Source organism: Sander vitreus, chromosome 10 (genome assembly GCF_031162955.1).
Source record: "Sander vitreus isolate 19-12246 chromosome 10, sanVit1, whole genome shotgun sequence".
Lineage (NCBI taxonomy): Eukaryota > Metazoa > Chordata > Actinopteri > Perciformes > Percidae > Sander > Sander vitreus.
The window spans coordinates 12844538-12858056 of NC_135864.1; the positions used below are offsets into that span (position 1 = coordinate 12844538).

General features: G+C 40.6%; 1 protein-coding gene across 1 annotated transcript in view; it reads left to right on the forward strand.

Moving 5' to 3' along the window:
• Nucleotides 1–249: 249 nt before the first annotated feature.
• tnmd (tenomodulin) overlaps nt 250–13519 on the forward strand; it is a 62074-nt gene continuing 48804 nt past the window's right edge. The window contains exons 1-2 of the mRNA XM_078260270.1: nt 250–414; nt 4251–4385. Of these exons, the coding sequence (XP_078116396.1) occupies nt 367–414; nt 4251–4385 (183 nt within the window). The 5' untranslated portion in view covers nt 250–366. The remainder of the gene's footprint in view (nt 415–4250; nt 4386–13519) is intronic.

Consider the following 13519-nt stretch of genomic DNA (forward strand, 5'->3'; position numbering starts at 1 on the left):
CTTTTTTTCAAATGCTAACTTTGTGTCCTTCAAGCAGGAATCTTTTGAAAGTAGTGAATGACTACAGTGTTTTTCATCCAAGTATAGTATGTAATTTATTCAACAGAGGTTTTGTCTCAGTCTGAATCCATTCGTGGCTTTCAACCTTTGAAATGGGAGCAGGGGGGCGGGCAGGAGAGACATCTGCCTTGCTTTTAATGGGTATCACAAATGTTTCAGTAATTCCACTCCACCTGAAACTTCCCTCCCCTTCAGCACCCTCCCAAATTACAGCAGTGGAAGGAAGCTGGGACTCTAAGCCTTGCAGTACGTTAGTATTTTCCCCAGCTAAGACGATCGGACAGATTCCTCCTGCAGGCTTGTATAATGGAGGCAAGCAGTCAATCCAGCAGTCAACAGATTCTGTGGAAAGATGTGAGTCAATTTTTTCCCCCGTATTTTATGTTTGAATTATTGCACTTTTATTAATTGCAAAAAATCTATTTAAAATAAATTCCAACATTTAGTGTCTTTATGAATACTGTGCAGGATCTTAGGTCAATACAGTGTCAAGAAAGTGGGAGCACCCCTAAAAATGTACAGCCCAATAAATTAAGTGCAGGTGGCAGCAGTGGTAGTTTAAAAGTGGGGAGGGGGATCCTGTGGTATTTGAGTGTAAGCTTGAAGTAAAATATATATATATATTTATTTTTTTTTATCTAAAAGAATCTGCTGCTCGATCTTTTCTTCTGTGATCTGAGTTTTCTCAGAATAGCATTTTTCCATCTAATTCCTTTTGGCTTTTTGCCTTGGCTTCCTTTCTTTATTTCCACTCTTATATTCAGTCTCACCTGAACCATTGTATTTGCTTCATAGCTAAAACAATCTTTCTCACATGCAAGCAGCATTCAAATATAGACCAAGAATATTCTTTATTTAAGAACTATTACTGAGGAAGAGGGGGAGGAGGGATTTTTGGCTCTTTTTGGCTCCTTCTTCTTCTTCTTCTTCTTCTTCTTCTTCTTCTTCTTACACTTCTCATATTTCACTTGTTGCTGAATTTGTGAACAATAGAACAAGGGGTAATACATGCAGAGCACAGTAATATTATCTTTGTATATGAAAAAGCTTTTTTACTGTCCATCGAAAGAAAAGGTATGTGTCCCAGCAGATACTAATCATAGCTGCACTGTAGGTGATGGATGGAGAATGATGATTAAGAAATGACTAGTGGCTTCATATTTCAGAATAGTTTTCACAGCAATTCAAATGCTTATATGAGCGTACCCCAGTGTGATAAACCACTGCCTCTGCTTGTTGGTTATAGACTACTTCTTATTTTTTTCTCTCAAATAAGTGCTCCCTCTCTGCATGATAACAGCAGGGGGCTCCAGGCACTCTTCCTCACAAAGCCTGGCTGATTCTGAACTCCTAAACCTTTAAACACTAGTTGGCGAGTGCTACGCACTCAGACTGCTCACCCTGTCTCCATCCCTGCCTTTATTTCTGTCTGTCTCTCAATCCCACCTTCTTCCTGTGAGTATTCAATATCCAAAGCACAGGCAAAGAGAGAGGTTTGTCCTCCAGTCAAGTTTCCACTGCTTATGCAATCTGCCACAGGAGAGCAAAGGATTTCAGCCACCGTTTTTTTTTTCTTCACTCTGAAAAATCCACAATGAAAGGAATTTCTGGCTCTCTGATTGTAGCACTGTTTTTCATCATGCCTTAGGAATGTACACTACTTTGATGTGTCTCACGCTTTCATGGCTACTGTCTCTAATACGCCCAATAAACAATTGTAACAATGTGGAATTCATTAAAGGCAAATGTTTAGTTTTAAGTTTTTAGGAAGCTATGAATAATGTATCCTCTGTCATGCTGCTGATGTATTTAACAATCAGAAATTAAATCCAACAAGCACAGAGTGTAACTGTATGCCATTATTGCTGTATGCTATTTCCTCCTGCATGCCACCTACACACTGTAGTTTTTAAATTATAAAAAGGCTATGTCAAATATATTTTTCAGGACCATTTTGGATAATTATTTAGCAGTACACCAGTCCAAATGTCAGAAAAACCATACAACTATTATTATTAAAAAACAATATTATTTTAAGAAGTCAGCATGTTAAAGTGCCGCCCAATCATCTGCAGCTTAACTACTGTACCAGCCCCAGCCACAATAGTAAACCAAAGCTGCTTTATCATCATTATGAAAGACACGGAGATAAGCAACACTAATTTTGCTAATTGAAATTGGTTCGTTTTTTTAATTTTACATATCTGCTTTTCTGTTGTCCTGTGAGACCTTCAAAAGTGGTCCAGTGTGAATGAGAAGCTTTCATTTTCTCCCCGCTGGAGCTCTGGTGGAACAAAAGCCTGTCTTTATTAATTTGTGGCCTTGAGCCTGGGGAATTGACTACAGCAGACAAGTTTTTTTTTAGGAAAAGTGTAATAAATGTAACTTTTCCGTGGCACTTGTAGCAGTCTGTTCTTCCCTGCATTTGGCATGGGGATGGTTATGTTAGTGTCATTAGTAGCCTTATTGATGGATACATTTTGCAGACGAGAAACCAAATCAAATGGCCTCTCTTCTGATTAAATGCAATACTGATTAAAAAAAAAAGAGAAATTGAAAAGGAGGAAATATAAATTCAGTCGTGAAAATGATAAATTAAAAGCAATACTTGTACATAGAAGCTTTCTTGCTGAGAATTAGTTAGATGAGAGGATTGATGCTACTATCATATATCTCCATTAAATAGAGTTGTGAAGTGTGTGTGTGTGTGTGTGTGTGTGTGTGTGTGTGTGTGTGTGTGTGTGTGTGTGTGTGTGTGTGTGTGGGGGGGGGGTGGGTAAAAGCAGTAATATTTGTTTGTTGTGTACTGACATAGCATAGTACATGACATGGTAAAGGTACGTTTGAGACAAATAATGCTACAAGTAATTGTTCTGGATTACTCATCTAAAGTGTTTTTGTCTAATTAGTTACTTTGTTAAACAGACCGGACCGATGTTTCACCGCATTACAATTATGAACCACAGCCTCAAATGTTGGTCTTGATGAGCTGCAGCATTTATTTATGGATAAAATGAAACCTACACTGTACATTTACTACCACCTCACAACTTCACTCTCTGCTCTCTTCGGTGCACCGATGTTAATATCTCCACCGGAAACTGAAACTTAAGTCCCACTGGCATTGTTTCCTTTATGCTACTTTTATATGGTTCTATGTTAATGATTTCTCCTTTCTTCATAAGTAGGCCTGCTACTTTTTGTTATTTGAGTAGTTTATTTTAGACCGGGTTTCTACAGCACACGCTGCGCCACAGAGCCGATCTGGAGCAGTTGTTTCTGCGTCTTGTCTATTTATTTCAGCGAGCCACAAGCAAATCTTGCAAGAAAACCCACTGATAATCGATTATAAATGATATAGAAGACATATTATATATGATATAAATGATCTGATACTGATAAATGATCAAATATGCATCCCCTGCTTGCCAACCCTTTGTAATTTAAATACATTTGGGCAATGGCAATGGTGAAACACCAACACTCATGTCATCACACTCACTCTGACCAATGATGGAACTTAATTACTCAGCAACAAAATGTCGAGGTCCTATGGCTGGTCCCTGTGGTCCCCGTGGTCCAGCCAGAAACATGTGACTATAACATCAACCTACAGGCTACGATCATATATATATGTTAGGTAATGTTGAAGATTCAAGTGCAGTGTCCGTTTGAGGTGTGGCCATTCAGAGCACGTGCCACAGGCCAATTGCTTCTCCCCCAGTATCGCTGCTTTCAGTGTTGTCGTGGGGGGCTTGCCTATTTGAAACATGTGCCTGTGGGTTGATTGGGTGGCTCCCGGTAGTGCCATTGGAAATACAGAATGGGGAAAAATTCTAGGAAATTTTTTTCCTAATCAGCAGCTCCTCTCTTACTTCACAACTATTTATGAAGCTACAGCCACCAGCACGTTAGCATAGCTGAGCATAAAGCATGGAAACAGGTAAACAGCTAGCCTGGCTCTGTCTAAAGGTAACACAAACCACCCACCAGCACCTTTAAAGTTCACTAATTAACACGTCATATTTTGTTTCTTTAATCCCTTAAAAAAACTGAGTGAAAACAACAATATGGGGTTTTGTTTTTTGTGAGGTTACCAACCACAAATTGTTAAACAAAAGGAGATATAACATGTTAATCAGTGAGCTTTCACCATATATACAGTAATATTGAACCTATATTGTTTGCAGGTTGAGGTGGGAAAAGAGAAGAAGGCCAAGTACCACACCTACCAGCGAGTGGCTCTGGTTCTGGCTCTGGTCTTTCTCGTTTTGGCTCTCTGTGTTTTCAGCCTGAGATATCTGTGGAGCCCCAGTCTGGGGAAGGTAAGCCTAAATATCACTTCATTGTTTGCCAGTCTTCAGGCTTATTGCCACTGTCTGTGGTAAGTGTGGTCTTCAGATGAAGGACACAATAGCAAATCATACGGGTTCCCTCAAGGAAAAGAAAATATGCGAGTAAGAAAAATGGACAGCCACACAAAGAGCCAAAGGCAGTCTCTGCAGTGTGCATTGTATTCTGCTAGATTAAAAGATGTGTGGGCTACGGAAAAAGACAGCTGTGTTTTGCTCTGCTCGTGTTTTGGCTGTCAGATCTGTAATTTCATGAATTCTTGGACCAAACCACAAGCCGCTTTTTACTGTTGCAAATGTCGGCCTGCTGCATTTATCTACTTTCTGCTCACATTGTAAACATCTTCTCACAATGACAGATTCTGATAACTCAAAGCTGAACCTAATTGCTGTTGACCAGAGCGGCTGCAGCAGGACTGAAACCTCTTGGCAATGTAACTGGGATAAACTCTTGTCCTGGCAATTCATCTTGTAAAATCCAATTCAATCACACTTGATGGAGAACGTTTTCACTCTGCTCTTTCCCCCTGCTTTTCTCAGGGGCCCAAAAAAGCTAATTTACCCAAGCTAGGAGGAAAAATACATCTATAATTTCACATCCAGAAATTGGAAGCTCTATACCTTCTGAGCACAGAGAGAAAATGATTACAATAAAATGATGGTTAAAATTGAGCACATACATTTCAAACTTGAATGCATTAGTCTGCTTTGTGTGTAATGTATTTGTTATGCCTAGTAAACATTAATTCAGAACACCCTCTGCCACAATTCTGCTTCCATTAAAATACACATTTCAAGTGCCATCAGTCTCTTCTGAGCTCAGGTTAACAAAGGTTCATCTGCATTTCCTGTGTAGCCAGTATTGTCCACGTTCTCTCCTTTCAACATAGATATGAATCACCATTGAGCCATCTCCTTTGTCCTTGTTAAATATTTCATGCCGGAGGTAGAGCAGTCATTATTTCTACTTTAATAAGCTGTGATCATTCTCACATGGCACAAAATGTGTTGATGGCAGAGGTTGCCCTGGCGATGAATATCAAACCTGTGCACCCTGGGTTTTGCTTTAATGGGGTCTTGAGGGGTAGGCTCATTCTCTGGCCTCCCCATCAGTGAGTGAGATGGAGCACCTTCAAAGGAGAATCACCTGTCTGTCAGATGGGAAGGAAGCTCCCTCAGACACAGCATGGCAGTAAAACTAAGGTATGTATCCTCAGTAAAACTATCTGGAGACTTTTTAAAGGTAAAGAGATGGATTGATACAGTAAATGGATGGATGGATGGATGGATGGATGGATGGATGGATGGATGGATCAATGTGGCAGCCAGCACCTTGTTTGGTGAACAGGTATTGGGTGAAATGCAGCAGGACACTTAACTCACCAGCTAATCCTGAGCAGTGTCTGGCACCTACATGTATAGACTCTGGGCAGCAGAGCACAGCATCTGAAGCCAAGGGGAGTGTACACCATTAATTTAGGAAACAGTTGAGTTGTTATTTTATTTGAGCATAAAGATGAGCATAGTGACAACTCAAATTCAACTTAAGTAAAGTGCTTCCCTCAGAGTCCTTGAACATGGAATATATTAGCAACAAAGGCATATGTTACCATGGTTATAATGGATTTGTATTACTTCCCCAGCTCCAGGTTGCTCGGAAATATTCTTAAATCAAGATTAACCAGAGAGGTCACGTATGCATGGTGCTTATTTAAGAGGAGTAGTCACATCAACTGCCCAACTCGCCCAGTTGACTTGAATATTCTATAAAACTGTACTATATATTTCTAAGAAGTATCACCTATTTCTGCAAAAGCACCGTTTTAGTGTCTTTCAGCTTATCGTTTAGTTTGTCTGCCCACAACTTTATGGTTTTGGCTCTCATCAGCATGGTCTCCAGCTGCAGCAGGCAGCCATTAAAGTAAAAAGCCCTGATAAAATCACTGTACACCGCATGACTATCACTAAGAGGCTGACAGACAAAGTTAGCTGGTGAACATAGTGGAACATTTAGCAGCTAAAGAGCCAGATATTTCCCTCAGGAGTTGATGGAGACTGAAGGAGCTAAAAGGAGGGTGAATATTGGACTTCATGTACATTTGCAGCAAGTCATACGCACAACTTTAAAAGATGATAATGATAAATTAATATATTGTGGTTGTTTTTACAGCCTGTTGTGCCAAAAAATAAATTAATGCAGATTTAAGACACATATGGAATATATAAGGTGGAGAGGTTGTGTCTTCTCTCTGGTTACAAAGGCTATGTAACATGTTAGCGCACCGTCACTGTTTTAGTACAAAACTGATTTGTAGCTTGTAGGGAAGTTTGGGGTCCCCTGCTGGAGCTGCTACCCCCACGACCCGACCCCGGATAAGCGGATGAAGATGGATGGATGATTTTTAGCTGATGAAGCTTGTATTCTTGCTTTTCTCCCAGTATGAAAAGTTTTGATTGCAAAGTGGCCTCAAAAACTGCCAGTTTATTATTGACCACACTATAGAGCTCACAACATGAGAAAGTGATAATTATTGAAAAAGAAGGGCTCTGAAATGTGCAGCAACAGATTCACAAGTGCAAAACAGGTATGTAGAGAAAGTTCCTGATGTGGTCCCTTCTCAGTTTGAAATCTGTTCTTCCTCCTGCTGTTTTGACAGATCCTGATCACCTGAGATGAGAGGTGCAAACTCTAAGAGCCACACCCTTTTTACAGTTAGAAAAAGAAAGAGGTGCTGGAGCACACTAGGAAGTACTCTGACATTACTTAAATGTTGGTATGGCATTTTACTTCCAGGTTTAAAACAAGGGATACTCTGCTCTCAGTTGGACTTTTTCAATTGAAGGATCAAAACTGACAAATCCGAGAATCCACAGCTTTGAAGTTAACAAGCAAAGAAAGTCCCAATGCTGCCTTAGATCTAATTACAATAAACATTGATTGCAAAATGGGTTCTGCTTCTAAAAATCGGTTGCAACTCTTGAAACGCAACAATTACTTTTGTGCTCAGTCAATAGTTTAACTTATGTACTTGCACTTAAAACAATTACTAGGCCACTAGCTATCACTCAAGCAACACACACACACACACACACACAAATTATATATCATGTATTGCATAGTATTTTGACCTCAGCATTTCTAATTAGAAGTTGAAACCAGAGCACGACTAAAGCCACAAACACCCCTTGTCTATTTTTACAGTTTACCAAGGAAACGTGACCTCGGCTTTGTATGAATAACCACAGAATGGTAATTTGCTCTGTGCATTGTATTTCAACATGACATGATAATCGCTTGGGATCTTCTTTTAATTACCTGAAAACATATGTTGTTACACAGGCCTGGGGAAGATAGTTTGCCATCATTTTCTCTATGTGTGCGTGTGTGTGTGTGTGTGTGTGTGTGTGTGTGTGTGTGTGTGTGTGTGTGTGTGTGTGTGTGTGTGTGTGTGTGTGTGTGTGTGTGTGTGTGTGTGTGTGTACGCATCAGTGTGCATTGTGTGTTACTAGATTAGGTGCCTCTGCATTCTCTTTTGGCTTACGGCAAATTTCTGTTTACTATGTGCTCATTATTGTTCTGGGCCAGAAGTCTCACTGGGGAATTTTGCCTCCTTGTAAATTAATCCTCTGTTATTACCAGTAACTCAGCAACTCTGTGAAAATGGAATCTGGCTGGTGAATCCAACAGGAAAATGAGAATAATTTGCCTTAATGAAATTATTTTAAGAAATCGTAAAGAACTAAATCTAGATGTTGATGTCTGTGTGTAATGTCTGTAGTGCACAGCATCCAAAATCTAAATTTCCATTTCCAAATTTTGATACATTTGCTGCTATTTTTAATTCATGAACCACTTTGAGTGAGATTATCTGCAGACCAGCAGCCATACACTGAGTAATTGTGAACCTGTGGACATTGTAAACCCGTTTTTCCTGTGGAACATTGAAGAGCTCACAGGTGTAGGTCTGTAAGGCAAAACTACCGGAGAAATACATGAATGTCAGACCTGAGGAAAGTGCTCCATTATTCAAGCTGAAATTGCATTGCTCACCTTGATGCCTTTCCCTCTCCAGTCCCAAGGTAGCTGCTGAGTTGTCGCTCCTGATGGCCTCTTAAATGCCTCACTGTCAGGACCGGCTTCCTTAATGAACACTGCTGTGCCTGCTGCTTTTCTACTGGTCACAGGTGGATGGCTTTTCAAGGCCGGTCGCCCCTTTGTTTATTTATTGCTCGTGAGCTGTGTATACCCAACATCCCCTCAGTGTCCAGATGTCAACATGCAACAGGGGAGGGAGACACAAGATTTGATCATGATATGATTCTACTATCCTTTTTCTTAGTTTGTCTCCAGGAACAAAACAAGACAGTGCTAACTTCTCCTTACATTCAGTTTGTTTACTCCGTCTCGTGTGGAGGAATTATTATTCTGGGGAGGCAGCAGGGCTTATCAAACAGCTGGTTTGGCAAGACCTTTTTGGGGGGCCTGCCCCTCAGTCTGTAATCTTTTCAGATTTTACACGTCAGGCTCATTCATTCAGTAGCAGGCCAGTGTCCACTGGTGTTTCTCCCTGGCTGTTAAATTAGGCTGCTCCCTCCTAAAATGATGCATTATGCCTTCTACTCGGAAAGCAGTCAGGAAGAGGGAGGGTATGCAGATCGGGAAGAACAAAAGAGAGTTGTTTTAATTTGTTGCCAGTGGAGTGCCTGAGGTAGGAAGGCTTCATGGCGGTTGTGGCACATTGCCTTCGTCTGGGATGGTGACTGCTACAGAGAGCGTGACAGCACTGCAAAGCCCACCGGGAGTTATTTATTGTGCCATACAGCACTTTAGTATGTCTGTGATTTTCTTTTTAGAAGCAAGACTAATACGGGTGTTGGAGAGATCCGCATCTTAATTGCCAGTACTTCATTTTGCCAATCCACCAGCAGCTCATGTGCAGCATGTTGTATGTTCAGTGCAGTGGGTAAACACACAAATACTTGCCTTTTTTTCCAGAATCCGTTTCTTTCTCCTCTCTGTCCCACCAGTGTGACTGCCAAGAAGACTCCTCTGCTCTGTTGTATAATTTAGAATGTGATTGAGCTTTCACATCCACTTTCACTCTCCCAGTAAGTCTGCACCGCTTATAGCCTTGATGTGCATTTACAGCGACAATGCCGAGGCAGCAAAGTGAACAGCAAACGGGATATACTCTGTTCACCTGTCTTTTCTCAACGTATTTGAGGTTGCAGATTAGAAATGGTGCTATAATGTTGGTATATACTCTCATGGATCATGATTTTAGAAATGACTAAATCTCTATTCTGAAAAATGGGTATGTGAGAGTGTTCAGCTATATATCTGTCAGCAATTAAAAGGGTGCATTGACTTTTTTGCAAGTTTGCCCCATTAGTCACCTTGCTCAATATGTGAGGAGAGAAGCGGCATCTTAATCATCCCTTTAGGACTCTGTCTAACACTTCATGTTAAATAACCTTAGCTGATTAGCCTTTTTTATGTGAGAAAATGAGAACTTGTAACAGCTCTAAAAGTTGGAATGCTAATTTTAATGACACATTTAGACCTGCCAGGCTTATGAAGGCTTTTTTTTAAGAAAATCAGCAAAAATAACACTTTTTAAAGGGAGATTTTTCATCCAGTGAAACTTCAAGTGTTTGCTCAGGAAATGAGCAAGGTAAGCCAGACAACTTCATTTTTAGAGCTGTAATGAACCTCATTAATGATGAGGTATTCATTCTAGATGTTATGAATCCATAAATCACATAAATGAAATTATTCGCCAACATACTGGATAATGCAGCTAGTGTATATAATTACGGTACCCTGTGGAGTTTTCCTGTAAACATAAACAGTTTATCACACCATCCCCATCGGTGCATGCGTGAATTTATGTTTGTCAGTGAGTACGTTTACATGCACACTAATATTCCACTATTATATGACAATATTCCGAATTTGATACAGGTCATGTAAACAGCATATTGCGGTTGGATATTCCGAATAAGGCCTTTTTCCAATTATAGCATTTTCCGATTAAGACATGTGGGATATTCCAGTATTATTTGGGTTTAAGAGGCCTTCTTTGGACATGTAGCCTATGCAGCGCATTCAGAATATGCGTCGATCTCGATCAGGGTTTTCACCGCAGGCTTACGGTCAGCCCTGTGCGTTGCTATAGTTGCTGTACACAAACCAACCAGCCAACAGTTTGCAAGGCTGCAGACCCAATAAAGGAGAAACACAGCTACTTTTAAACATTATCAAACATACTGTTTTGGGGAGCACATAACCAGGGGGGAAATGTAATAGCTCATTTTCACAGCAAACACTTTAACCCAGTTGTAAACAATAACACTAATGACTACTGCAGTTGTCGTCAATGGGCCTCATTCACCAAACGTTCATAAGAACAAATGTGTTCTTAAACCCCATTTACACAGTTTTCACGAAGATTCTGGCATTCACCAATGTTTTCTTATTTGTTCTTAGGTAAGAACAGAATCTACGCACACTCAAGAGCATTCTTACGCACAATTTAGAGCTGACATGTTTGCGCAAAACAAGTAGCTATACCATTTTCGTCTAATTAAAAACTAATTATTTTACACATAATTATACTTTGTTTGTTTTAATAAATACACACTGCTGCTCATTTGTAAAGCACTTTGAATTGCCATTGTGTATGAATTGTGCTAGGCCTATATAAATAAACTTGCCTTGCTTTGCCTTCAATTCATATTAATTATGTTAACGGGGAACCTTGCCATCTCCCTTAGAGATAGGGTGAGAAGCTCAGTTATCCGTGAGGAGCTCAGAGTAGAGCCGCTGCTCCTTTGCGTCGAAAGGAGCCAGTTGAGGTGGTTCGGGCATCTGGTAAGGATGCCCCCTGGGCGCCTCCCTAGGGAGGTGTTCCAGGCACGTCCAGCTGGGAGGAGGCCTCGGGGAAGACCCAGGACTAGGTGGAGGGATAATATCTCCAACCTGGCCTGGGAACGCCTCGGTATCCCCCAGTCGGAGCTGGTTAATGTGGCTCGGGAAAGGGAAGTTTGGGGTCCCCTGCTGGAGCTGCTGCCGCCGCGACCTTACCCCAGATAAGCGGATGAAGATGGATGGATGGATGGCATCCAATAATAAGTGATTGATCACACTATTTATACGCCAAGAGTATCTTCTATGTTTTGAAGTAATTTTTTTTGCCTCAGATTTCAGATCAAACCATTTCTTTTCTACTTCATCGGTTCTGCGCCCTTCTCCGGATACAGCTTTCACTGCATGAGTAACTGCATTCCATGCATCGGTTTTATTTGCTGCTTAGTATGCACTGCTGACGATACTAAATATGATGTCTCGTTTTTCGTTAACTTCTTGCAGCAGTACCTCCACTTCAGAATTACTAAAGTTTTTCTTTCTTTTGGAGTCGATGCCTCCACCGTCTTTGCCACGTCTTTTGGACATTTCTCTAAGTGTGCACATGACGCAGCCCTGCCATCTCATGCCCTTTTATCAGAATGAACAGGGCGTTTACCTATGCTAAATAGGAGCAATTCAATTTATGAAGACATTGGGATTCATCATTCTAAGAACACACCTGAGAACAATTCTGCTGTTTAAGAATACGTCATGATTCAGACGTAGACTTTTCTTAGGGACTTTCTTAAGAACATATTTAAGAGAAAACTTAGGAATATATTGGTGAGTGAGGCTCAATGTTATTAGTTGCACATGTGCTTTCCCCTGTATGACAAGTAAAATGTCATTAATTTGGGAACAATGGAAAACCAAGAATAGTTTGATGCTAGCATAGCTATAAGGATTCAGGTTAGCTAGATTAAGATTGCAAAACAACGTTCAGTACAAGTTGAACAGATCTTTGATGGTGAAGAATGGACAAAATAGACAAGCTCATTAGGCAAACATGTCAGTCAAATCCAAAGGATGAAGAAGCCCATCTTGCTCAATCAATATTGTCATGACTTATTTACAAAAGCATAGGCTACATTCAATTGCAAAAGAGATGAGTTGTTGATGGCAGTTGAGTCACTAATACAAGTGAGTGGATGTGTGTCGACGTGCTGGTGGGCGAAATGCTAAAAGGAACCAAACAAAGCACATGGAGAGCATCTCCCTGAGAGGCGGCTTTTATAGCGACTGGGAGCATTGGGCCAGGTGCTACCAATTAGCCCAAATGAAAGGCCCTCCAAATACAGGATGAGACCAAATATAGTAGGGGGATTGTGTGTCTATTGTGTCTAAAAAGTCCGACAGTCACATTTAACTTGCATTTTTCATTTTTACAACAGAAACTAATGAGAAACATGTATTAAAAGAAACAGTTCATGATCCGATTTCAATCATTTCCACCTGGCCCTTATTGCTACAGGGGGCGTAAAATCTTATCTGCATCCAAATAGGGGCATGACACCATGCTAATTAGCAGTATTGGTAAACCCCCTTACATACACTTACTGCATCCATGTTGTTACAGTAGTTCAACATGTTCCTATTTGTGTCTCTGTGTTTTACATACAGTCATAGGCGTAATTTACAGAGGTGGGATGGGGGGGGGAGTTACAACCCACCCCAATAATCAAGACTGGCCAGTGCAACCCCCCCAAACATCTAATAATTTCCTTTACATAATTAAAGAAATTTAAGAAAAATTTACCAGAATGCAGGAAATGAAGTGTTTGATATGCTCAAAATTTCAATTTTGCTTGAAAGTGGAGATCTCAACCCTCCCAATATAGAACCCAAAGTTACGCCCTTGCATGCAGTACATGTGGTCATGGTTTTTTGATGGTCACTGATGCCTATAGAGCAGCTACATGTTAAATGCATATTTTGAAGCACCTGAATGCTCTGAAGTAGTGTATAGTGTTTTTTTTCTTATGTGTGGTGGATGTATTGTTATCCAGCACTCATCACCACGAGTATGATGGATGACAGCTGCTGCTCTGCTGCTGTGTCTCATTTGCCCAGAAAATGTACTTCACTTTGTCAGCTGACTGTGATAAAGCTTGTCAAGATCCTCTTTTTGGTATTCATGGAGGCAGCGGGACTGACCCGCTGACCTACATGAACAGCTACAACGTGAATGGATGAAATG